Source organism: Vipera ursinii (assembly GCF_947247035.1).
Source record: "Vipera ursinii genome assembly, chromosome: 5".
Classification (NCBI taxonomy): domain Eukaryota; kingdom Metazoa; phylum Chordata; class Lepidosauria; order Squamata; family Viperidae; genus Vipera; species Vipera ursinii.
In genome coordinates, this window is record NC_139518.1 from 37,114,298 (window position 1) to 37,142,066 (window position 27,769).

The window sequence follows — 27,769 nt, forward strand, 5'->3', positions numbered from 1 at the left end:
AACAAAGCAGCAGCTTTCCACCAAAGGGGTCCAAGAATAGATAAGACACTAGAATAACAGCCTCTTTCTCTATCGTTCTATTTTATTACTACCGCTCTCTTTCTTCTGTCTACTAGTTATTTCAATAATTTCCAATTAAATGGCGAGAAGGGCAGTACATGAATTACGATCACGATACACACCACACAGAGACAAACAGAGAGAGAGCTTTCCTGAAATTCTTCTGCTCGTTTCATTGGCAAGTTAACGTCTCTGAGAAAAAACTATATTTCCCAGGGAGCTACGGAGCTAGACGCAGGCGCATAATGTCTCATTGGTGTCTCTGCCGCGAAGCTGATTCTGTGATTGGCTGAAGGAGAACCCGATCCCGTTATTCATTGGCTATTCCAGTGCCATGTCCGATGCCGGAAGGAGGAGGGAGCGCGAAGCGTTATGGCGACGACGACGACAACGACGAGAGCAGAGCCAGAGAGTGGGGAGGGCGCTCAAGAGATGATGGAGGGTGAGAGACCGGAATGTAGCGCGCGATGTCTGAACCTAGGCTAGGGTTGGCTCGGTTCCGTTCAGCGACTATAGAGAAATAGGGAACGCTGAGTTTTGGGAATGCCGGCCTTAATGTGGGAGATGCCTAAGTATTGGCGGGTCATCTATTAAGGGGGTGGTGAGCACAGTGGGCAGTGGGGGTAAGCTTTTCGGGAGAGGGATGTTGTAAGAAAAAGCTGAGGCTGTTTCCCGGAGTCAGAAATGCTGTAGGGTCTCGTAATCCCCAGCTCCACCCTAATTCTCCAATTAAATCAGCTCTTTTTACTTTCCTGCAAATTGCCAGGTCTGGCCGGTACTGGCATGGCATGCAAAGCAAATACACGTTGTTGTCATTATCTGTGGGATGATGATGGAATAAGAGATTGATAATTTTGAGGGAAGTAGTATTTTATAAACCCTAACTTCCAGTAGCTCAGATGTCACCACTGACTCGATGCAGGAGTTCTTGACGTTGACGATTTAATCTGCCACTGACTCATCAGACTTCATTTAAATCCCACCTTTTATTCACATCAAGATTTCTGGACTTCCATATCGTTCACTCATGCCTTAACTTCAATTTAGCAGTAATTTCCTGCTAAGTGTTATCTTAGAGAGAAAAAGGGTACATTATATCACTGACAGCACTGTAGGATGAGCTTGCAACGTGAATTACTGTTATAAATTTACTGTCGTGGGAGTGGTAATCTCACTGACTTCTGTGGATCTGAGTAGAGTTTGTAGCAACCTAATCTAAATTTATCCACAGCAAGAGGGTTTTATTTGCAACTTCTCCTTATGGAGGTGAATTTAAATATTTTCCAAGTAAGTGCATCTATCTAAATTACGGCCTGCATCAGAAGTGTAAGGTATGTATAGCAAGTCTAAATGGTGTGCATGGGGCTCATATAGAAAAGTGTACTTTGAGTAGCAATATATAATAATCTAGAACATAATGCGAATACTGCCACAGATGCAAATAGAGTGCAAACTAAAGAATGGAGCTCTATAGTTCTTGTGACATTTTCAACATCAAGTAAATGGTTTACCATTCTTGAGTGTGATTGTTGAATTCCTGTCATTGCTGAACTTAGGTTAAGCTGTCAATCTGATTGATTTCATACTGAAAAGGAAGTTGTCAAAGGAGATTAAAATATTCTTGGCTGGCCTGACAAGGCTTTTGTGCCATGCTTTTTACTTGTATCTGAATACAGTACACAAATAAACTGCAGTAGCGAACTCACTGTAGATTAATTCTTGGGCATCTGGTAATAACCCAAGTTTTGGGCCCTTTGGAGGCCAAGAGATAAATATATATTGACCTAGGATGGAAAACCCTATGAAAACAATCAATCTTTGGAGCAATTTAGGATATAAAGTTCTGATTTAAAGTTCTCTTAATAACGTGGCACATTTAGTGCAATTACCTAACTTTCACTGTGACATTCTGTGGAAGCAAACGTTGAATTTTAAAGAAATGATACAGGAAGAGTATTGATGCCTTTGAACTTTGGTGTTGGGGAAAACTCCTGAGAATACTGTGTACAGCTAAGAAAACAAACCAGTGCATAAATCAACTCAGAGTTCTCACTCAAGGCACAAATGACTAGGCTCCAATTGTCCTATTTTGGACACATTTTGTGAAGATCCAGCTGTCTGAAAAAGGCTCTAATTCTGGAAAGGGTGAAAGGAAAGGGAAGAAGAAGATGACCAGCAGCAAAGTACATGGTCTTGGTAACTGTGGCTATGAGTGCACTACTGGGAAACTTGAAAGCACAGGTTACAGAGATTCAACATTAGAGTCGAAAACAACTAATCAACTCTTTGAATGCTCATACTTGTAAGAAAAAAAGCAAAGTGATTGTGTGACATGACAAAGATTTTTTTAATATTTTAGTGCAGTAAGCCAAGATATGATGTCCAAATGCATATTTGTTCAGAAGCAAAGACTGTATATCTTAAATATATAGTGGTATTTTGTGATCCTAACTAGAGGTGCATATGTATGCATATGTGTAATGGAGAATACACATGCAGCAAAATAATTTATAGTCCCGAGGGTTTGTACAATAGTTTTATTCATTTTTAATTTGTTGCAAAAACACTATCAAAGTTACCCCTCTGAAAAATTATCAAATGTAACTTAGTCTGGCCTTACTAGTGTGTGCAAATTAGCATTTGCTGTAACTCGGATATGTTGCATGTTGAATATTCCATTTAGCTGGGGGGGGGGTTAGATTTTGTTGCTTGGGAGTAAATCTACCTTTGGCGGGCTTACTGCTAAGTAATCATGCCTCTTCCTGAAACTCTAGTCCATTGGTGTCAAACTCGCCACGTCACATGATGTGTCGCAACGTATCATGACTCTTTGCATTGCTGGCAATGGGGTGGGCGCGGCTTCGGTATGATGAAACCGGCCCACGGGCTGGCAGTTTGACACCCCTGCATCTAGTCTTATTTATTTTTAGAGTGTTAGCTCTGTTAAGCTGTTGTAACAAAAGTAAGTAATGTGTCATAACAGATTTATTATACATACACATTCACAAGGTTTGTTTTAATCCATAAAAGCATATGCCCTAGTAATTGTTTTTCTGTAGGATGCCACAATATTCTTTGTAACTTATATAATATCAGTTTTCTTCTCTGTTGTTATACTTTATACTGTTCTCTGTTGTTATACTCTCTTGTTATACTGATCCTAAAATAAACAATTTTATTTCTGTTCTACAGTTGATAAAAGGCTTGAATCAGAAGAATCTGGAGATGATGAAGGGAAGAAGCAAGCAGTTTGCATAGTAACAGACCTCAGTCAACAAAGTCTAAGAGAAGAGCAGAATGGAGAGAATTTAACAGGTAAACTACTATTTGGAGTATACCCTTTGTAGCATATATGACTGATTTACCAACGCCCATCTCTTTGAATCAGTAGAATGCAAATGAATATGAATATGTTTATGTTACATTTTCCCACTGCATATAATTAATGTTTTTTTGCATATTCAGTGTTTATTTATTGCATTGTTTTTAATTCTATTATAGCCCTTGGAAACACAGAACTTTTCCTCTTGCACTTTTTAAGTGGAAATGAGGTGTAGAAATTAATAATACAAAGATTCTTGGCTGTTGTTTTTATTAAAAGTTTTTCTATATTTCCTTCTTGCATATGAATAATAAAAGATGGTAAGATTCACATTCCCTCTGCTTCTTAGAAATTATTTATAGTTACAGTGCAATAGCATATAGATATGTTGAATATGAAAAAATACTTTATTTTTATTTTTAGTTTACTTACTGGGCTTAAGGGCTGCCCAGTTCCAGAATAACTTTGGGCAGTTTATAATTTAAAACATAAAAACAAAAATGAACTAATCTATGCAGACAACAAATACCACACAACAGAAGCCCCTCTCTGAGGGAGATGGGCAGTTCAAAAATGTGATAAATAAAAACAAAATACAGTAGGGCTTCACAGCCACCATACCTGAAAGCCTGGTAGGACAATCATGTTTTTAAAGACTTCCAGAATTTATAGAGCAATATTATTCCAGAGAACAGGTGCTGTGCAGAAAAGCACCTTCTTAGATCCCAATAGGTGTCATTGTTTGATTGAAGAGACCTGAAACGCACCAACTCTGCCTTATCTTATAGAACAGGCAGAAACTATAGGAAATAGATGGCCCTTCAGAAAACCTGGTCCTATGTCATGAAGGACTTTATCAATGATAACTAGCACTTTGACTTGCCCTGGAAAGCCTACTGGTCATAGGACAGTAGAGTTACTTGAGCATATTGCAACATGTCCAACACTGCCCATGCTGCTCAAATGTAGCTTCTGAGTGGTCTTCAAGGGCAACCCCATACAGAATGCATTCCAATATAAATAGTTTTCACTTAATGGCAGTAACTCAGACCAAAATTTCTGTCACTAAGCGATATAGTCATAATGTCATGGTTCCGATAAATGAGACAGTTCAAACATGTTTTTAGCACTGACACATAAAGCACAACATCATACAAACCACTGCTTTGTGACAAATTCTAGCACTTCCGGATTGCCTTGTTAATCATCATGGGTCGATAAGCGAGGATGTCACATGGTTGCCTTTTATGAGCTCATGCTAGTTCCCCATCAGTTTTGCTTATAGAAAGCGAGCAAAGGTCAGAAATAGTGATCAAATGGCTGCAGAGCACTGCAATATTTATTTATTTATTTAGAAAATTTATATGGCTGCCCATTCACTCCCAGTGACTCTGGGCAGCTGTATTTTGTTTGCAATCTAAGAAGTCTTAACAGGAGACTGTTCAAGATTAAGGGGTTTTTTAGTTTTTTTTCTGTTATGTATGTTTTTGAGTTTTTCAAATCAAGTCATTTCAGATATTTATAACAGCCACCTACCATTCTATGTGAAAAGGAGCAGGATCCCTGTTTGCTACAACTACAGAAATACTGTTAAGCAGTATAATAAAGTAGTCTCTTATTTTGGGGAGTCACCCACTCTTTAAGCCAGACCAAACAATAAGCATCAAAGTACAATTTCAAATCTGGTAAACCCAAACCTCCTCTTTTTTTAGCATCATACAATAATTTATATCTAATTCTTATTTTTTCCCCTGGCCATATGAACTTAGTAATGTGTTGTTTTTTTGTATATATTTTATTAGTATTTTTTAACAGAACATAAATCATTCAGTAATTTGTAAACAGTATGTTGTCTGGGTAACATTTATAAGACAATCTTTAACAATTGATTTCTATAATCTATATTCCATATGTTAATTTCAGTTGATTTCCCCTTTCCCTAAAGTATCTTTCTTTGCAAACATTAGATTAAAACAATTCTCATTATTTTGATAAACAACAGTTAGGTATATAGTTTTTCCAATATTCCTATTTGTCATTTTAGTTGCCGTAAATCCTGTTACCGTGCTTATTTCAGCTTATTTCTCCACCCCAAATTCTAAATATTCTTACTAGTGACAATTTTCTCAACAATTAACTACATTTACATTGGTGGATTTAATTTTATTTTTTCCATATAAGCCCTCTCATACTTTTACATTTCTTAATCGATAGGTAAAAAAGTAGAAAGAGGAAGGAAAAGAGGAGACAAAAAAAGAGGAGAAAAAGAAGAAAGAGAAAAGGAAAAAAAGACAAAAGCACTGAAATAAAAAAATAACATACTACTTGAAATATGTATCCTCTTAATTTAATATATATTTATTCCCTCAATTTCTTATTCTTCTTAACCATTGGTAAGAATATATTTAATCTATTTAAACTTTAAGCATTCCATTCAATAGATCTAATCATCTAATCCTTTAATTCAAAACACATTTTTATGCTTTTCTTATCGTCACATTTAAATAACTAAAATGTTTGCTTTGTTTAATTCATTTCAACTTTTTTTTACAGAAAGGAAAAAGAAAAAAAACATATTGTTTTAGTTAAAAAAAATTCATCCCTCTAAGAGTAATATATTCCAAAGTTTTTCCATTTCTTTAGCCATATTCAAACAAATGTTTTTTTTAAAATATTCTCTCTAATAAGTTCCATCATCTTTTTTCTTGGTTTCCATTTTAATCTTTTTTCTCTGGCCATTGCCTTTCTTAATCAGTATGTTTCGCTGCATCATTCATTTCCCTGTAAAGTAATTTTTCTCATTCTTTTCCTTATCTTCAAAGTTGCTTGGACGCATTGAAATATCTCCCATTTGAATTAAATCATGATTTTTTTATTTTATACGGTTTCATCTTTAAGTCTCTATCCTCAGAATTATGTTCAGTCATCTCTACTGTATTTTCCTGGGAAATTTCTTGGAGTGAAATTAAGTTGGAGATAAGTTGATTCATACTCTCAAAGTTGTTCTGTATTTCTTTGTGGTTTAAAATCATTGTCCTTTGAAATGGTTGCCGCTTATCATATGTTTCCTTTTGTAAAGTATTCATTGCTTCAGATTTGTTAGTCTCACTTTGTTTACACAGCTGCACTTTTTAAGAACTTTGAGGGTCAGAGAGAAAAAATCCTCACCCACCAGTAGGTGTCAGCATTTGCTCATTTTTCAGATCTTTCCAGTCTTTTTCTCTCTCTAAAGGGTAAGTTTCGCCACTTCCGGTAACCAAAAGGAGGGAGTAGAATCCCCCTCCTTTTTTTTCCAGAGATCTCTTATTTTTGGGACTTTCTTCTTCAGGAAAATAGGTAGGATAGAGAAAATCAATATTCTTACCCAGATTCAAGCATGCTGTTTAGAATCCGCTTAGTTTAAAGCTTATGACTTCCATTGTTCTCAGCTATGACTGGACAATGGAGTTAGCCAGCCTTTTCTTCTGTTGGTTTCTGGGAGGCTTCTCCTGGACCATTCGGGGAGACCACCGTCTCTCCTAAGTCCCTGGGATTTCCTTCCTTCATTCCACCTCTTCAGGGTGGGTTCTGGCCCCTTAGGGTCCCCAACAGAAAGAAATTTCAGCCGAAGGGTTCGGTATTCTGAATCTTCCGACTGCTCCGCTGGAAACAGGAACCGGAAGTCCATGAACTTAGTAATGTTCATTTGCCATTGTTTAAATGGAGTGTGAGTTATAAATATTGGTAAAATCTGAAATAAAAGTAACATCTTTGGTAAAGCATTCATCTTAATTAGAGATTCTACCTGATAAAATAGTTGCAGTTTATTCCATCTTAATAGCTCTTTTTGATATCATTCTAAGAGGTACAGAATTGTTTTGAAACACTTTAGAATTTGTATTTGTCAGTGTGACCCCAAAACTCCTTTTCCTCCACCCTGAACCCCAACTTTTTTGTCAATATTTCATAGTCCCAGGAGATCATATTCTTAAAAAACACTGTTGTTTTCTCTTTGTGTTTAGACCAAATTTCAAAGAGCCTTGAAAATTGTTTATCTGGCTACAGTGTTAGTGAGAGCTATATGAACAAATTATCATGGAAGAATAAATGAGTCTGAATATAAATGGAAACTGAAACAGCTTTTGATAGTTAATTGAACTGTTACTTTTGGTACTGGTACTTCATAAAAATGTATTTTACATCACTTTTTCCCTGTTACGTGTTTTTGAATTCTACGTATTCTGAAATTTTTATAATCTGCCACATAAAGTTCCAATAAAGTTGTTTTGTTTCAGTAGATCTATTATTTCTAGCATAGTTTGTTTTAGATTAGGAACTGCAGACTATATTTCATCTCTAGCACATGAGCATACAATTTGACCTCCTTAATAGTATTTTGCCTGATACTTACAGGATTGACATAAATTGTTTTCGGTCTTTACAGTATGGTGATCAAGTTGTCAGTTAACTGTGATTACAGTTTTAATTATGAATGTATTAGCATAAAAATTAGCAAGCAATTGCTTTGAATGGATTCATTTTATTAGCAGAATGATTAAATCCTCAGAATGAATCTCACCTGCTGCTTTTTCCTTCAGAGTTGAGAGATTCATAATGTTTCTCCTTAAAAAAATAATTCACTTCATTTTGTTCGGTAAGTGCAGATGGTGTATGGGGCAGAGTTTGTAATAATAAAAATGATTATTTAATCAAACTTTTATTCAAATTCATACTTAATTGAAATATATTAGTGAAAAGTATATTAAAGAGTAAGTGTACATTTTTAATAAGATCAACAAGTAAAATAAGTAGATAATTGTTTTATTCCACTTTTCTTTTCCTCAGTCCTGTTCTCTCATTTTCTCTATAACTCAGTATCCTTTCCTCTTTGTTTCATCTCCATTATCCCACATTTCTCTAGCTTTTCAGTCAGTGCTGTCCTAATTGTTATTTCTGCTTTATATGCATACTTGTCACCCTTTACTTCTAGGCTTACCAAACATAATAATCACTTTACAGTGGTTGCTCTGTGTGCCAATTAGTGTGAAACCTGTACCTTTTTTTAATCCAAAACAATATTTTCAAAGAAGAGTGTCTGTGCAAGCCTAAATAATTCCATGATATTTTTGGAGGAGGAAAAGCATCTTAGATCTTTTTATTTCAAAGTAAAATGTTGACTGCTTTCCCAAATAGAGTCATATGTTACTGTATATTTCTGCTGGCCAGCAGTACTTACTCTATTCTTCTTGAGAATTCAGAGAGAGAGAATACAGTTTCAACATTGCTCAGTGTTACAGAGGCTTTTTAGGCTGTTTTACATCAGGATTACTCTGCCGAGTCTCCACTCCCATAAGGTTACTGTGAGCGATGACTCAGAGGTTTTCATTGCCAGATCTCCTCCTCCTTCAGCTACCCTAGAAATAAAATTAGGACTCACATTGTTAATATATAAAAGATTACCGAAAACACAGTTATTTGAGCAAACATTTGGGGAGAGAGATATAAATTACGTTAAGTACCTTGGATCTTCTACATGGACAGTGCTAGTGATGAAAGTTTTGTGATGTTATTGTGTTGATTGATATAAGTACCATACATTTATTTTATACTGCTTTTGTAAAGTTAGCTTTTTTTATTAAAGTAACATAAAAACAGTTGTAATGAATATATTAACCTAACAAATACCCTTATAAATATAAGCCCTAATGACATGAAACAAGAAATTTTTGATGGTATATAATAGAACAATGAGATGGAAGTAGAAATTAAGCCACATATATACACATGTATATATATACTTATATCTTTATTTTATTACTAACTGGTAAGTAAGGGGTAAAAGTCAGTTTCTAGAAATAGATTTTTTTAAAAAACCAGACAGCTGATACAATGTAAATATATGAAAAGAAGTGTAAAGCATGCAGTTTAAAAGAATAAGAGACTTCTTAATGTTCAATAGATATCTGCATATTTTTTTACAGAATACATAATCAGATACATGAAAAGAGGTAATTATAAGTAATCCTCACTTAACGACTGGTTTCATAGCGACCATTCTAAGTTACAATGGACCTGCACCCACCACCACCACCAAAGTTATTTACAAGCCAGTTCCAGAATTCCAATGGCTGCACACAACTCACAGTAACATAACCACTTTTGGAGTATTTGGCGACTGCCTCATTTTTATGGCAGGTTACAGCACTCCATAGTCACATGACCGCAGTTTACACCAGGTTTTGCTGGTTCTGGCCAAAAACAGTAATAAGAATATATTGATTTGCCTCACAAACACCATCAAAAAATTGTAAAATCTGGTCCAATCCCATAGGTTTCTCAACTTACGACTATCTTGACTTAAGGCAGAAATTCTGGGCTCCATTATAGTTGTAAGTTGAAGACTACTTGTAAACTACTAACTTGCTGATGAATAAACTCTTTCTTCCATTGGGAATGATGAACAAAACCCAGTAGCTCTTCTATTGTTGGATTTTATGTTCTGTGAATCAGTGTGTATGTGCATTCACTGACAACCCAGGAAACTGAACAACAGTGGCTTACTGCTTTATAATGCTTAGCACTGTTGTATTTTGCTCAAAGAATATGTAACAGCAAATCCACCCAGCTGCCAAATAAGAGCATGCATGAATTATTTAGCAGAAATCCCTGAGCTTATCTTCACTCAAGCACATTGAGAAAGAGAGAATTTGTAAGGATGTTTTTGATTCCAGAACAGGAAAAGTTTTCATCAAATTGCTGGCAATATTTAACTCAGGAAGAACATGTATGCTTTTCTAGGACTGCAAAACTGAGACGATAACCAGAATGCAAGAGTAATTTAAAATTTCTGATACTTATTGTTTGCTTGGCTAACTATTAAGTCATTTGAGTTGGTTCTTGCTTCCTAATTGAATTCAATATTAAGTAATGTACATTTTCCACAAGTGTGTTGGTATTTCTTCTCCTGTATTTGGATTTAGCCAAAGTGATCATTAGCTTAGAAAGCCTTATATGACTTCCATTACGACAGTAAAATCTAAATCCATTAGCTTTCATTTTGCCCTAAGGCTTAATTTCTCTTGGAGAAGAGCTCACTTTGCAAATTTGCTTTTGGTTGGTGAACACCATGGGTTTATGCAGGATATGCTTGCTGTTTTACAGGTGAATCAGAAACTCCAGTGGATATGGAAACTATTAGCCTGGATCCAGAGGCCGAGGTATTGTAAATGTCACTTTCATACTAAAACCCACAGCTGCACTCGACCGGCTTATTTATTTTTATTTATTTTAATTCCATTTATATCCCACCCTTCTCCGAAGACTCAGGGCGGCTTACAAGCTTAGCAGTAGCCTTCATTCTATGTATATGCCTGCTTATTAGGGCTTTCACACACCCCCAAAGCGGCATTATTACAAAGTCAGCTTAATTGCCCCCAACAATCTGGGTCCTCATTTTACCTACCTTGGAAAGATGGAAGGCTGAGTCAACCTTGAGCCTGGTGGGATGCGAACCTGCACTAATTGCAGGCAGCTGGTGTTACTTAAGGAGGCATTAGCCCACTGCTCCACCAAGGTCTCTTATGTGAAAAGCTTTGGAGATACATCTCTGAAATTTAGGAAAGAATAATTCCTGGGTTGTTATTTTTTAAAACTGCTTTGCATATAATGTTTATTAAGAGTTTGATTACAATACTAAAAACTAATGCAAGGTAAACTTAATGAAAAAAGAATAGTAAAAAAAAATAAAAACTACAAGAAAGAAAAAGTGAGAAAGAAAAATGAGAAAAGAAATATATAAAGCAGTGACTATAGACAAATATAGATGTTAAGTAGCCCTTTACCCCCTCTAAAATTACATTTATCTCTTCATCCCACATCTCATCTTTTATCTGTAAGAAAATCCATAAAATATCAAATTTTCAATTCTAGTGTCAGCAAAAAGGTTGTAAGAACTGTGCAAATAAATATTTTAATCTGGATCAAATAAACCAGCTTTATATTCCTTTCTTTTACTTCTAATAGTCTTAATTTTTAGTGCATTCAAATATTGTCATAAGATTTGATTTCTCTTTAATTCTTCTTTATCCCTTCACACTTCATCAAGGATTTAACAACCCTCTTTTGTTAGATCCAATAAGAAAACATTTTCTTGGTATGTTATTTGTATTTTCCTTTAAATTTTTAAAACTTTAGCAAGTTTTTTTGTATATTCCCACCAAAAAAACATCCTTTTCAAAATTGTTCTCTTGACCCAGCATTTTTAGTTCCATTTTCAATACTTTCTCTGTCTTGTCAGAAAAAAAATGTTTCACATCTGTCAATCCCACGTTGATATCTGGCTTTATTCTTTAAAGATTTCTTTTATTATTTCTAATGTTACGACATTTTGTGCAATTTTGTCCAGTTGACTAACACAGAACAGTCTTGATAATTTTATTTTATTCAAACCTCCTTCTATCTTCCTAGCTTCTTTAGGCTTCCCTGAAGCAAGCAGTCATATTTTATGGCCACTAAATATGTTCCTTGTATTATAAGAGAAGGTTGGATTGGAGCAAAAGCTACTAGGCAATATAAATAACTTCTTCTTTACTTACCCGAAGTGTGTCGAGGGAATAACTTATTCATTGGCAATATGTGTAACATCTATGATGGGATTGTAAATAAATAATAGAAAGAAAAAATGGATTGATTGAGAGAATAGGTAGTATGCATGATGAATTAGGACAACAATTTCTCAACAATTAGGACGTAACAATTTTAAATTAAAATTGAAATCAGTATCTATGTATTTCTGTTTCTTCAAGAAATTTGGTAGAATTCTCTCAAATGGGCAAGAGGGCAAATCTGTATTTTGAAATACATTTGTATATACTACTAACTCTTCTTTAAATGCTGAAAAACTGGGAATTCAGATTGAATGTTCTTTCTTTAGATTAGAGATCTATACTATGCATAGTACATGAATTACAAGAATGGATAGATTACTTCTTGTGGAGGACTTTAACTGAAAATATTCTTATTGCTATATAATAAATGTATTTCTTCTGTCTCTACTGCCAATACATTTGTTTGGAGTAAATTCCTTGACATATACCGTATATACTTGAGTATAAGCCTACTCGAGTATAAGCCGAGACCCCCAATTTCACCCCCAAAAACTGAAAAAAGTTATTGACTCGAGTATAAGCCGATCCGCCGTTCTGCAAGCCTCCGCCACCGGCGGAGGCTGGATCCGCGCTCTGCAAGCCTCTGCCGCCAACAGAGGCTCGATCCGCCATTTTGCAAGCCTGAATACACAGGAATACCCTGTGTGGCCGCGGCTCTCGGGGAAGCCCTGGCTGTCCGCTTCCTCGCTCCACGCTGCCATTCGGGGCCCGCGCGTTCCCCGGGCAAATCGCGGCGCCCAGCAGGCGAGGAAACACGCCCGCTCCAGTCGCCCCCCCTTCCCTCAGGAGACGCGAAGCAAGTGACCGCCCGGAGCTTACCGAGGACTTGCGCGCGGCCGAGGCTTCGGTGCTTCCAGGATCGCGCGCACCTCTCCCAAGCCGCCGCCGTCCGGAGACCTGCCGAAGTTTGGGGAGGTTTGGGGAGGTGCGCGCGCACCTCCCCAAACCTCCCAAAACTTCGGCAGGTCTCCGGACGGCGGTGGCTTGGGAGAGGTGCGCGCGATCCCGGAAGCACCAAAGCCTCGGCCGCGCACAAGTCCTCGGTAAGTTTTTTTGTTGACTGGAGTATAAGCCGAAGTGGAATTTTTCAGCCCAAAAAGTGGGCTGAAAAATTCGGCTTATACTCAAGTATATACGGTATATATTGGTAAGTCTCTGTATCTTCCTGATGTAGAAATAAATTTGATTTTACGTTCTTCCATTTTTTTCTGCCTTTTAGGATGTTGATCTGAATCATTTCCGAATTGGCAAAATAGAAGGGTTTGAGGTGCTCAAGAAAGTGAAGGTGAGATGCTTGTGGCATCCATTTCATCATAGGCTTGCAGTGATCTTTATGGCAGTTTATTGAATTATATATATACTTCTACTTGGTGGTCGTAGTCGAATGCTATAATTGTTGAGAGAAGAGGACATTCAAACAATGACAACTAGGCTCTCAAACCAAAATCCAGGATTCCAAATGACCATCTGCAGATTGGCAAAGAATGGAAATAGTGACTAAACAGGCTGGGTATCACCATATGGGCCAGTTGAGACTTACCAAATTTTAAACTACTTATTGTGGCAAATTTAGGCTCTGTTCTACACCCAATGCTCTTCAACATCTTCATCAATGATTTGGATGAGGGGATAGATAGGGAACTCATCAAATTTGCAGACAACACAAAGGTGGCAGAAATAGCCAACACTCCAGAAGATAGGTTTAAGATACAGGAGGATCTCGACAGACTTGAACATTGGGCACTATCTAACAAAATGAAATTCAGTGGTGAAAAATGTAAGGTTCTACATTTAGGCAAGAAAAACCAAATGCACAGGTATAGTATAGGTGGTACCTTGCTCAATAGTAGTAACTATGAGAGGGATCTTGAGTTCTTGTGGACACTCACTTAAATATGAGCCTGCAATGTGCTGTAGCTGCCAAAAAAGGCAACACACGGTTGCTGGAATTGGGTATGTCTAGCCAACCTAGCAGTTCGAAAGCACGTAAAAAATGCAAGTAGAAAAATAGGGACCACTCCGGTGGGAAGGTAACAGCGTTCCGTGCGCCTTTGGCGTCTAGTCATGCTGGCCACATGACCACGGAGACGTCCTCAGACAAGCGCTGGCTCTTTGGCTTTGAAACGGAGATGAGCACCGGCCCCTGGAGTCGGAAACGACTAGCACGCATGTGCGGGGGAACCTTTACCTTTACCTTTTTAGTTTAATGAAGAGAAGGACTAGGGTACAGGTTTGCAAACCGCGGCTCTGGAGCCGCATGCGGCTCTTTCAGCCATCTCCTGCGGCTCCCAGTTCTCTGCCATGTGCAGTCCCCCCCCCCCAAAAAAAGTGGGACTAAAAAGGTTCAACCAATTCAAATATGCAGGGCAGGTGCATATCTCACCTTGGCTCCACTCTTCAGTCAAACCCTGTTCTGCGCATGCGCGCATGTACACACATTTTTTGCGGCTCCCAGTTTTTCCTTTTGTGAGGGAACCGGTTCCGAGTGGCTCTTTCATTGTTTCAGGTTGCTGACCCCTGGACTACGGGTAACATCATAGCAGTGTTCCAATATCTCAGAAGTTGCCACAAAGAAGAGGGAGTCAAGCTATTCTCCAAAGCAGGGCTTTTCGACCAGTGGTATGGGTACCATCTGTGGTACATTGGCACCTGGCAGGTGGTATGCAACCATCCTAGAAAAGTGGTAGTGGGGGAGGGAAATCAGCTGAACCGTTGGCAGCACTGCACACGCCTGAGTGAGAGATGGGTGGAGCTGCAGGGCTGTCAGGGCTCAGCAGAAGGTCCAGGATCAGCGCCAGGCTCCAACTGGAGCTCGGCACTGATCCTGGAGCTTCTGAGTCCAGAAGAAGCACCGATCAGCTGGAATGTTGCAGCATCCCCAGTGTCTTGTGATTTACATTCAGGTGCTTGGCAACTGATTCATATTTAAGACGGTCACAGTGTCCCAAAATCATGTGACCAAAACCTGCTGCAACCACCCAGCAGACGGGGGGAATAAAAACCAAACACCCACCCCACCCCCGCTGCCAATCCTCAACAGAAATGCTCACAACAATGAAAACCTTGGACAGGAGAAAGAGCACCAACAGGCGGGCAGGCAGGTGTCTCGCTCAGCTGTGGCTTGGGGGGCACTTTTTTCAGTGCCATTGTAACTTCAAACAGTCACTAAGCGAACTGTTGTAAGTCAAGGACTACCTGTACTTCATCACTTTTTTCCTTTTTGCTTTTTTTTTTGGTCATCAAGTTTTTGATACCTTACTAGGCAACTGGTAGTACTCAGATGTTGCCATATCCTAAAAGTGGTACAATGGGTGAAAAGGTTGAAAAGCCCTGCTCCAAAGCACCTGAAGGCAGGACAAGAAGCAACGGATGGAAACTAACCAAAGAGAGAAGCAACCTAGAATTAAGGAGAAATTTCCTGACAGTACAATTAACCAGTGGAACAACCTGCCTCCAGAAGTTGTGAATGCTCCAACGCTGGAAGTTTTTAAGAAGAGACTGGACAGCCATTTGTCTGAAATGGTATCAGGTTTCCTGCCTGAGCTGGGGGTTGGACTAGATGACCTCCAAAGTCCCTGCCAACTTTATTATTATTATTATTATTATTATTATTATTAATCATCACACAGTCAGCCAGATGTTCAGACTGCATTTGGCATTTTTGTCTACCTATTGAGTCCTTACCAAGGAACTGGGATAGGCAGATATGCATGTTTGAACTGATGGTATTACAGATATCATCACAGGATGGAAGCGGTTCCTAGTAAGGCAGCCTTTTGCAATTGACTGATGGCGAATTTGTCAGTGCCAATGGTGTCCAAGTGGTGCTCCAGTTGTTTTGGGATTGCACCCAAGGCACCTATTACTATTGGTACTACCCTTGCTTGCCTTTGCCACAGTCATTCTATTTCTATTGGTAGGTCTTTGTATTTTGTTATCTTCTCCATTTTTACCCCTTCTATTCTGCTGTCTCCACGCACTGCCATGTCCACTATCCAGACTTTTTTTGTCTGTCTTATCGACAATTATTAAGTCCGGGGTGTTATGTTGCAGGTGCTTGTCTGTTTGAATTCTGAAGTCCCAGAGCATTTAACATTTTCACTTTCTATAACTTTCTCTATTTTATGGTCCCACCAGTTCTTGCTTGCAGGCAAATGATATTTCTTGCAGATCTTCCAATGCACCATTGTTGCTACTTTGTCATGCTATTGCTTGTAGTCAGTCTACACAATTATTATTATTATTATTATCATTATTATTATCATTGCTTTTGAAAGGTATTTGAAAGTTGTAGAACGCTGGATTAGACTCTTCCATGTGAATCTTGATGAAAGAATCTTTACATATAATTGTTCTTTTTTTAAAATTTCTTCCTCTTTAGACACTTTGTCTTCGACAGAACTTGATTAAGTGCATTGAGAACCTGGAACAGCTGCAAACTCTCAAAGAGTTGGATCTTTATGACAATCAGGTTCGTAAGATTGAGAACCTGGAGGCCTTGACAGGTCTTGAGTAAGTATCTGGATAAACAGTGGGTCGCTATCTGAGTGGTTGATGGGAAACTGGCTGGTTCATTTCATAAAGGTTGCCAAATTGTTTTTATTTAAATAATAATAATTTTGGTTGAGTTATATATTGGTCTTCAGGCAGACTGGTTACTTACTGGAAAAAATGCACCAAGAGAAAAGTGTACCACTTTAAAATAATAGTGGAGGTTTGGAGAAATGAAGCAACTTTACGTAGTACCAATTGGAAAAAGACAAGTAAAGAATCATAGTTGAGATGACCCCCCTCCTTCTCAATTGTTCTCTCTTGTTCTGCTTTATTTGTTATAGGATCCAATATGGGTCAATCACTGGGACCATATGTTTAGTCTTCCGAGCTTTTAGACTTGTACTGGAGCCAATCCTCAGGGAACTTCTCTCTTATCAGAATGTTAAATTTATTTGTTATATTTCTTAGTGCTTTTTCAATGTCCAGCTTGTCAATTATTGTTGTTTTTTTAAGAAAATTATAGCCATTTTTAAGCCAGTTGAAGTTTGAAAATGGTGGGAAAAGATGCATTCAGGAACATATTGGTTCTTCATAGGAAAATGGTCAGGATAAAATGGGAGAGAGAAAGAATGCAGCAAAATATGACAAGAAGGACATACATTGAATTTCACAGCTACTAAAACTGTTGACCAAGCAGGTGCAAAATTGGCCAGGGAAATGAATGAAGCCTGGGAGACAGGCCCCGTGTCAGTCAATAGGAGTGCTGATTTGCCACCAGCTTATGAGGTACTTAGGAGGCAAGCACTTGGCAGCACAAGGAAACAAAACCCAGTAGCCAGCCATCAACACACCAATCAAACAATACCACATCCAACCAGGAACCTAAATACAATGCATAGAACAGCCCAAAGCACACATTCCAGTAGAGAGAAGTTCCCTGAAGATGGGCTCCAGCATGAGTCCGAAAGCTTGGAAGGCTAAACCTCTGGTCCAGGTAACCAACCCAGATTGTATCCTATGATAGAAGCTTTCTGGTTTTGTTTTTTGAAATTATTTTCTTTGTTTTCTATTAGGATCTTAGATATTTCATTTAATATCTTACGACACATTGAAGGTTTGGATCAACTCACTCAGTTAAAGAAACTCTTCCTGGTCAACAACAAAATCAGCAAAATTGAGAACTTAAGCAACTTGCAACAATTGCAAATGCTAGAGCTAGGATCTAATCGAATCAGGGTAAGATTTGTTTTTCTCTAAATAGCGCAAACCAATATATAGGCAGTGTTTCAATAAATGAATTGGAATGAATTGGAATATTAAGAGCAAACTCCATATCATGTTAATTATATACAAGGAAACTTGGAAAATATGAGCAGATCCTATCTGTAAAACGACAACAATCTATAGAACATTTTCAGCTGCAGAGATTTTTATATATCATGGTTTTCCTTTCCTTTCAGGAAAAGCACTTTTATTTATAGCCAATGGATTGATATGAACTGTGCTGCTAGAAATAATAACAGTGTAAATCTTTTGTAACAAAGCAAATTCTGTAAAGATTCAATGCAGAAAAATATCAGCAAATTTGTTATGAAGTATCTTTGTGAGTAATTTTCTTTTAAAAAAAATACTCTTTGAAATGTGAAGGCTGCTATTTTCCATCATTTTCCCATGGATTACTTGCTTGCTGTGTCCATTTAATTGGCTGATAGAAAGTACAAACAATCTGGCCTATCGTATGACACTGTTCAGTTTTGAATAATGTCACAAATATCTTACAAGTTGTAATCATGATGAAAAGGACAAGTATGACAACATGGGCTTGCTAGCTATGCTACAGAGTTATTTACTGGTTAATATATTGGAGGTTTATTTATTTGTAAATTTATTAGCCACCCATCTCACCACACAGTAACTTTGGGTGACTTAACAATGTTAAAAGATAAAACAGGTTAGTGATGTGCTGCTTGCAGAAGTCAGAAATTGGAATCTTGTTCAATATGGTTGTTTTATAGGCAATTCAGAATATTGACACCCTGACTAACCTGGATAGCCTATTTCTGGGGAAAAACAAAATCACTAAGTTGCAGAACCTGGATGCACTGGCAAACTTGACAGTGCTTAGCATACAGGTACCAGTCCTGTGCTTTCTATTTTAATTGTCATTATATGATTTAACTTGCTTGCTTCTCCTGTCGGCATAATTTCTAACTAAAAATGAAATTACAATTGCTGTTGTCCCTTTGAATTTAAATATTTATTTAAATGTTTATTTTTCAGACCTTCATTAACTTATCATTGAAATTGTATGCTTTTTCTTTCACCCACAGAATAGCAATCTGGTAGATATATTTCTTTTCTTTCTAAAAATACAGCAATTATGCCATAGAATAGCCTGTTAAAGTATGTACTTATTTTTTGCCAAAATGCCAGTAGAGAATATGATCACATATAAGTTTCAGAAATCCTTAGGAAGTTCAGTAAACCTTAAAGACCAGACAATATCGTTGAAATGCAAATTATGTTTTTCTTCAATAGAATCATAAATGTGCTTTCTGGGAGGATACTTATTTATTTATTATTTGGATTTATATACCGCCCCTCTCCCAAAGGACTTGGGGCAGTGTACAGGGCAATTAAAACACTATATACAACACATAATATACAAAAATTAAAATAAATTAAACCAAGTAGCCCTAAACAATAAAACACGTTCTAAAATTTAAAATCTAAAATCCCAGTCCCTATTGCATTCCATCTGGCTAATTCAATGTTAGAAAGTTGTGCATAGTTATGACCAGAAAAGATTTAACTTAGCACTGGTCATCTAGTTTCTTTTGAAAGGCACAAATAAGGTTTGGAATTGAAGTAACAGGTTAAAGTATTAAGGAAAGTGACAAGTAATATGTATTTGGGCCAAAGACTTTAGATATGTCTTCCAAGTGTGATGGGGTTTTTTTATTCTGAAATGACACCAGAATGATCCTTACATGGAATTAACCCAAATTTTATACCTATTCCAGAGCAATCGGTTAACAAAGATTGAAGGACTACAGAATCTGGTAAACCTGAGAGAGCTTTACCTTAGCCATAATGGTATAGAGGTCATTGAGGGCCTGGAGAATAACGTGAGCTATTTTTTATTATTATTTACTTAGTGCTACTCTTGAACATGGCATTTTGTAAACAATGGACGGACATTATGAGAGGGCAGGTTGCCTAGAAAATGGCCAGCACTTGTGCAGCTGTTGTCCTCCCTCTTTAAGCCCTCTCCCGAGCCAGCATAGCAAGTATTGACTATAAACACTGAGCTGAGAGATGGTTGTTGATGGTGTGGATGTATAGGAGACAAGGAAGGAGGTGTTGGGGGAGAATATAACAGCTAAAAAGAGATTCTTTTCACTAGTAGTAAGATGCACAGAGTAGTAGTTGGAGCAGCGGTAGGAGGAGATGTGGTAGCAGTGGGGAAGAGTGGAGTGATAGTGAGTAATACTAGCTTTTGAATGTGTGTGTTGCCTAGGGATCTATGTTATTGTGTTGGTTGTTTTATGTTTGTGAACCCATTGACTCGGGTATACTTAAAAGAGTCTTTGACAAAGTGGTGGTACCAGTGGAATATCCAAAAAGGTGGTATATCCATAAAAAGTGGATATCCAATGCAAGGTGGCAACCACACAAGCTCAGACTTTGCAAGAATTGGCCAATATCCTGGCTACAGAAACCAGACCTACACCACACAAACAGACATAGAAGAGACAGACTGCACTTGGTCAGGAGACTCTGACATGGGAGCCTCCTGTTCCCATTCATCTGATACAATACTCCATTGTGGGTGTGGCTTTAGCTTTAGAGAAGAAGGCAATATGGCTGAACCTTGTGGGAGTGGTTTTGGCTTTGGAGAAGAAGGCAATACAGTATGTATGGAATGTGTATGCCAGCAGAGTTTCTCCCATGCTGCTTAATCAATGATGCACATGCCTTTGCCTGCTGTAGCTCTCTGTCAAAAGCTTCAATTTGTTCATAATAACTTTGCAAAACCTTCTCCTGCACAGTTTGTTCAGGTCTAGGAGGATAATGGACCACTCCCTTTTCTAATGAGCCTTTTGGTCTAGCACCGAGCCCCTCAAAAATAGCCTGTGCTCCACCAGAGTAAATTACTTCTGGGGGGGTCAGCTTGAGTAAAATCAGAAAACGGTGAAACTTACCTTGACTCAGAGGCTGCTTCTCCAAGACGTGTAGCAGATGCCAGTGGAGTCTGTAAACCTGAAAGGAGATGTCCCGGTGAAGTAACTGTCTCCTCCGCAGCAGGCTGATAATGGGCCTTTTTCTTTGGCATATTGCAGCAATTAATCACAGCCTCCTCAGTGCCGGACTAACTAGCTATATGCTTATCAGTAGCACTAAATCTTGAAAATAAAAACAAACCCTCCTCTGCTACCAAATGTCAGGGAAATTAATACTTCCCTATCAGAGGGCGATGAACTGTGGTAAACATAAACAAAACCGAGGCATATTCTACTGTATATAAAACTTTAATTAGAAAGCAAAAGAAAAGCTCCTAGCTAACTACGTCTTCCCATCAGACAGAAGACAAAGTAAAAGTGAGAAAACTTTTTCTAGACATGCGCACTTAGTAGGACAAAACAGAGTAAAACCATAACATGGCTGGACATGTGACATTCACTATGGTTACATGATAAGATAGTAACACAGGTGCAGAGAGCAGGGGAAAATGTACAGACAGAAATGAACAAAGCTGGCAAAACTAAAAAAACGCAGTGACAAGAAGAGGCTACTGCTTTAATAGAGACAGGTATCTAAGGCCTGTGGTTAAACCAAAGCAGAAGGTATATCAGCCAGAATGAGGCTAGGTCCATACACTTGGGCCAATATCATTAGAGAGATATGAAAACAAGACAAAAGTTTTCAAGTAATTAAAAAAGAGAAGGCGAGCATCTTTGGATGGATACAGAAAGGAAAAAATAGGCTTGAATGGGAAATGAATGAAAGAGAGACAAGAAGAGAAAAGTTTAGAGGGTTGAGGGACCAACCTAAAGGGATGCAGTCACCAGAAGGGACACATTCAGCTCTAACGTTTTCAGAACATGTAGAGAGAAGGTGGTCCCAAAGACATAAAAATTCCCAAGTTGTCAGATGAAGAAGACATACAATCCTATTTTACTGCGTTTGAAAGAGTGGCTACATCTTATAAGTGCCCTGAGACTGAATGGGTAGCCAGAGTATCTCCATGTTTAATGGGAAAGGCTTTCAGAGCTTATAACAGTTTTCCAGCAAAAGAACTAGTGGATTACTCCCATGTTAATGAGACAATCTTACACATGTATGATGTCATTCCCTATGTCTATAGGTGTAACACCTATCAGGAGCTACACCTACAACAAGTATGAAGGGATTCATGGATTGTGGGCAAGGTTGGAAGACCTAGGCAGGAAATGGTTGAGGCCAGATGAAAGGAGCAACAAAATGACTTATTTCTACAAATAGAAGAGAATATTTGTAGTTCAGAATTGAACTGTGAGGTACTTGGTGCTCTCTGAGCTTGGTTGTCTTAGTCCATCCTAGCACTCATGTTACCTACTTTAATAATCAGATGTCTACAAGAAAACAACCAAACTCAGAGAACACCAAGGACCACACATACTTCTAAATCATAGGTTTACCAGGTAGAAATACAGCGAGAAGAAGAAGAAGACTAGGGAAATGTAAACATTTGAGAAGAGGAAGAAAAGCATTGAAATAATTTAACATAGTGAAGTAGGAATAGGGTATGTCTGGATAGTTATTCTTAAATAACTATTTAAAAAATTGTATGTTTAAGGGCATGCTTGCCCAGGAAAAAATTAACATATAGGAGGCAATAAAAAGCATCCAGAATGCTAGAAGATGCTCTCCAATTTTCCTTCTGATAAGCTGTATTTTCTTATTAACTACCCTCAATCAGCCATTTTATAAGAATACCTGCTACATGTTCTGAAAATTCCAAATGCATGAATAGACCCCAGAAAATTGCTATATCGTATGAGAAGCTATTATGACTAGGGCATTGTACGTAACTAGAGGCTTTGTAGGAAAGGTAAGGACTTAAAGGAAGAGATGTTTTTAAAGAGGTAGTCTAGGAACAAAGGAGGGACAAGGTCATTTGAAGCAGCAGAAGCTGCAGGTCTCATATGAATCTACTTTTGCTCTTCTGGTTTAAATAATAAGAGTTAATGTGGCTTTTTTAGCAGAAGGAAAGATTAACATGCTTTCTTAGTAATCATAAATCTGAACATTTGTAAAAAGAAGAAATGTATTTTAAAATATTGCTGTATCTTATATAAAGGTTTCTTAAATTTAATCCTCTTCTCAGAGGATTAAGAATCTAAGAACATCTTTGATTCGGTACTCCATGAATTAAATATATCATTTTTATCTCTTGGTTTCTTTCTTCTACTTGTCTAGAGTAGATGTCATAAGGATATAAATATTTTAGTCATATTTCAAACAATGAAGCAACGTGGAGATACCAGGAAGAAAAATGTTTTGCCTTTTCTGTAGTTGGATACCAACAATCAATATGTTTATATGTGGGGAAGACAACTAAGGGTCCAAATATGTAAAGCTGCTGAACGCTATGTATGTTGCTGCATGGCATGTGCTTGAACTTTTAATAATGTTCTATGCAAGAGTATAAAATATGTGAGAAAACTAATGTCAGGTTTCTATGTATTTGTTTTAGAATAAACTTACAATGCTGGACATTGCAGCCAATAGGATCAAAAAGATTGAAAATATCACCCATCTAACAGAACTCCAGGAATTTTGGGTAAGTCTGCAGTCTTAAACCTGCAGTAGCTTTAGTCAACAATATCTTTCTTCCTCATTTGTGTCAGGAGCAGACTGAGAAAACACTATTAAATGCTTCTCAGTCTGATAATGGAATTCATTCCCCTGTGTTTATGATGGGCTTTAAATGGTTTCCTCATACTATTCTAAAGGGTTGGGAGCTGCTTCAACATGAATCCTTCCACTGCTGTCCGGTCAGTTTGTAAAATCCTTCTTCATGTGGGACAAGCCCATACTATAATCTTTCATTTTTCTGTCCTTTAAAATTTTGAAAGGTTGATATTGATGTCAAAATATGGACAAATTCCATCTGGCCAAAAGATTCCTGAACAGTATCCACATAGCAAGTAAAATACAAACAGAAAATTTCCACCTTCTAGTGCCATCTAAATATATTAGAACTGTTTCTCCCAGAATTTCTGATCATGCTTCCTGGGAATTCTGGAAGATTCCTATCATATCACAATAGAGAAGGCTGGAATAAGCTTTTATGTGCCTTTACAAATGGTAGGAATAGTTGCAATCAAATGCTTCCAACAAGGAAGAGACTGCCATCATCTTCAGGACCTATATGATGTTGAATGACTTTTGCTTTTTGTGTTCCATCATGATTTTTCTCTTTTGTATGCAGATTTTAGAACCATTTTTTAAAATCTATACTGAATCTTTGATTTTCCAGTGTGAGTACATTGTGAACTCCTGAGAGATAATACTTTTAAGGGATAATTCATTTTCACTGTTATTTCCTGTCTACTATGAAAAATGGCCTTCAGAGCATACGTGAACTCCCACATTATGTGAATAAATAGTTAATGTACAGGACTCTGGTTTCAGGACCTGTCAGGCTAAGCCCAAGAATGTGGAACAGTTCTTTATTTGCTTACACATAACAAACAGCATCTTGCCAAACCAAACCCTTACTGCTCCCAACCTAAAGGATATACCACGGGATATTCCGGGATTGGCTATCCTTACCCACTTTCTCTGTCTCCTTTTCAGCCTCTTATCTTACTCTTCTTTCTGGAATGTACTCCCTTCTTTTCACTGTAGTCCATTGCCCTAGCTACCCTTCCAGGGGCACCATCACTCACATCACCAAAAAATTGGCGATGAGGCAGAATATGCTTCACCTTCTCAAGAATTTTCTCTTGCAGTAGAAGGAGCTTGGAGATGATGATGATAATTATTATTATTATTATTATTATTATTATTATTATTATTATTATTATTATTATTATTATTTGGATTTATATACCGCCCCTCTCCCGAAGGACTCGGGGCGGTGTACAGGGCAATTAAAACACTATATACAACACATAATATACAAAAATTAAAATAAATTAAACCAAGTAGCCCTAAACAATAAAACACGTTCTAAAATGTAAAATTTAAAATCTAAAATCCCAGTCCCTCAGTCCAGGCCGGCAAGTTCAAATAGCCAAGTCTTCAGGTCGCGGCGGAAAGAGCAAAGGTCGGGAGCCATCCGGAGCTCAACAGGGAGCTGATTCCAGAGGGCAGGTGCGCCCACAGAGAATGCTCTCCCCCTGGGGGCCGCCAGTCGACATTCCCTGACCGACGGCACCCTGAGGAGGCCCTCTCTGTGGGAGCGCACAGGACGATGGGAAGTTAACGCCGGCAAAAGGTACTCCCATAAATAATGATGACAGCTATGAACAGTTACTAACCTGTCTTAAACTTCTAGCAATTTTTTTTCTCTGTGCTTCCTAGATGAATGATAATCTTATTGAATGCTGGAGTGACTTAGACGAGCTGAAAGGAGCCAAGAAGTTGGAAACAGTCTATCTAGAGCGAAACCCTCTCCAGAAAGATCCCCAGTACCGTCGCAAAATCATGCTGGCTCTTCCATCCGTCCGGCAGATAGATGCTACCTTTGTCCGATTCTGAACCTTCCCTGGCCTTTTTCCTTTGCCTTTCTTCCTATCAGTGTGACACCTGGGATTTTTATCCATATACTGTACCCTCTGCCTTCAGCCAGCTGACACTTACAGAGGAAATGGCCAACCAGAAGCACTGATATCAGACCTTGGATACAATGCACACACTATTGTTGTTTTGGAATATTGTTATTATTATTATTATTATTAAATCCTAACGTGTGAAATCTTCTGGTCATAATGGTGTCTGTCTGAATTAGGCAAACTATCAAATAATTTGTCTAATTTTTTTCAGTGCTCGGATAGCCTGCTTAGAACTAAATAGCCTCTGACAAGGGTTAATGTATTGAAACATATTCCTTTCATTATGTTTTCTTTCTTAAGGTGAACATAGAAAACTTAGAATCATCCAGTAAACACAGAAGCTATCAGAACTATAGAATAAATTGCATTATATTGCCTACTGATAGTTTCACCTATGTACATTTTCTCTACCATGTAATTGACTTGCTCTTTTCAATGTACACATCCTTGTTTCTCACTATACAAACATGGATATATTCAATATGCCATTATTTACTTTGCTGATCATCTGATTTGCAAAGCTTTATGCTTTTGACATGCTGTTCTATACCTTGTTTCTGTTCTGCAAAAGATGATAGAGCAAGCTTTATAATTAACACAAAATGGATTTCAAACACTAATTATTAAAGGAAGAGGACACAATCCTTTAAATGATTGATTTGTTCCTAAACCAGCCAAATAATTACAGGTTGGCTAGAATGGTGTCAGTGAAATATAAATGTATTGGGGGGCAACAGTGCCTGTTAGGCAGAAAAAACAGTGTTGATTAAATGAGTAACTGACTTTTATAGCCAAAGGTTGAAGACATGGTTTGTTTTCACAGAGGATCTTTAGGCATACCATTGCTTGGGAAAATGCTGGTAGTAAAGGTGTATGATTCTCTCTTAAAAATTCACATGGTAAACAATTCTGAACAAAACCACAGCAAATAGTCAAATTGCATTTCTTTCCAAGTAAGAGAGGGCGCTGTATTGATGAATATTACAGCTGAGCTTAGGTAAATGCTTTGAATGTTTTCTGTAGCAGAAAACCCCTGATCACTCAAAATATAATCAAGAATAGTCAATTGTATTTCTCTAGATATTTAATCTTCCAGTTTCCATCCCTAACTAGCATGTCAACAGTAAGTTAACCAAATACGTTCAGAAGCCATCGGATTGCCTGTCAAGAGTAACTGATGATAATAAAGTGGCTTTAAGTGTAAAAAAGTTCATCTCTAGCCTCTGTAGTAATATTGCAAAATGTATTGATTGAAATCTCTGGTCATCTAGACAAATTGTTTTGAAATCTATTTTTATCCCACATTAGTATTCATCGAAGAACAGAATTTAATACCAATAAAGGAGAATATTTGTAGCTCAGGGTTGAAATGAGGGGTCGTTGGTGTTCTCTCAACTTGCCTGTTTTCTTGCAAATGTTTCATTACCCTAACTAGTAATATCATCAGTGCTAGTAAGGAGTGCTGTTCGCTATCAGTTTATATTCTGGTGGCTTGCCCTGTCATTGTGGTGGGGGTTTGATCTTTGGAAATGTAGATTTTTCTAATGTCTACATTAAGATTTGAAAAATTTAGGTGAAATCTATATCAGTGTCATTGATTTTTTGAATGTATGCGCATTTAAAAATTGTCTTGAAATAAAGCATTCTTTGGAGAATTATTAATTATAATATGCTGCTGATACCTTTAATTTAAGGGAAATAATTGGGCTCCTTTTAAATGTTTTTTGGTTGTCTGAAGAGGAGCTCTAAACTTGTTTGTTGGCCTTGCTTTGTAATCTTCCAATGCCAAGCACTCCATCACTCTTCAGTTATGATCTCATAAATGATGGCATTAGAACTCTTACATCAGTAACAGAAGGTGAGGCTTTAACAACTCTATAGAATAGATCTATTTACCTAGTTAAGGTGCAGTTTGCAATTTGAAACTAATATAAATGTTTTGACCTGCCTTAGGCTTTTTGACAAGTTTTAATCAAATCACTAATTTCTGTTCCAAATTTTTATCTTTATATTAGTGGTCTATGTTACTGAACTTCAGACAGACAAAACGATTTGGGAGATGCACTAAGATGATTAGACTATTTGTAATATTGTTTAAAGTTTGAGCATTTTATGTCTTGGTTTGGGAACTTTTCATGCAAAGAGCCATTGACATCTCTCGGACTTTAGGTTTACAATTTTGTGCACTCTGCAAAAACAGTCCGTTGAAATACATAAAGGAAAATTAGGCAGTGCCAGAAATCCTGAGACTTTTACATATTTTTCCTGACCAAAAAAATGGTCAATTACCTTTCAAATTTTAAGTGTAGTTTTTCCCTTCCCAAATGTCATTAATATAATAATATTTTGCCTGAACGTTTTTCTTGCTCTACTTTATACTTTAAACTGCTCCTTACAGTTCACCATAAAATTATTTTAAATGA

General features: G+C 37.5%; 1 protein-coding gene across 1 annotated transcript; it reads left to right on the forward strand.

Moving 5' to 3' along the window:
- Positions 1-402: 402 nt before the first annotated feature.
- Positions 403-27,769, forward strand: PPP1R7 (protein phosphatase 1 regulatory subunit 7). Its single transcript, XM_083363624.1, has 10 exons — positions 403-502; positions 3,253-3,375; positions 10,523-10,578; positions 13,247-13,312; positions 16,409-16,539; positions 17,595-17,757; positions 18,537-18,653; positions 19,545-19,649; positions 23,261-23,347; positions 25,096-27,769. Exons 1-10 carry the CDS (start codon positions 433-435, stop codon positions 25,270-25,272), a joined length of 1,095 nt encoding a protein of 364 aa, XP_083219750.1. The 5' UTR covers positions 403-432; the 3' UTR covers positions 25,273-27,769.

Excerpts from the sequence above, each read along its gene's own strand:
- PPP1R7 (XM_083363624.1), top strand. The coding sequence starts at position 433 with ATGGCGACGACGACGACAACGACGAGAGCAGAGCCAGAGAGTGGGGAG. Across the intron at positions 3,376-10,522 it reads GAATGGAGAGAATTTAACAG|GTGAATCAGAAACTCCAGTG; the intron begins GTAAACTACTAT and ends GCTGTTTTACAG. Across the intron at positions 23,348-25,095 it reads CAGAACTCCAGGAATTTTGG|ATGAATGATAATCTTATTGA; the intron begins GTAAGTCTGCAG and ends TGTGCTTCCTAG.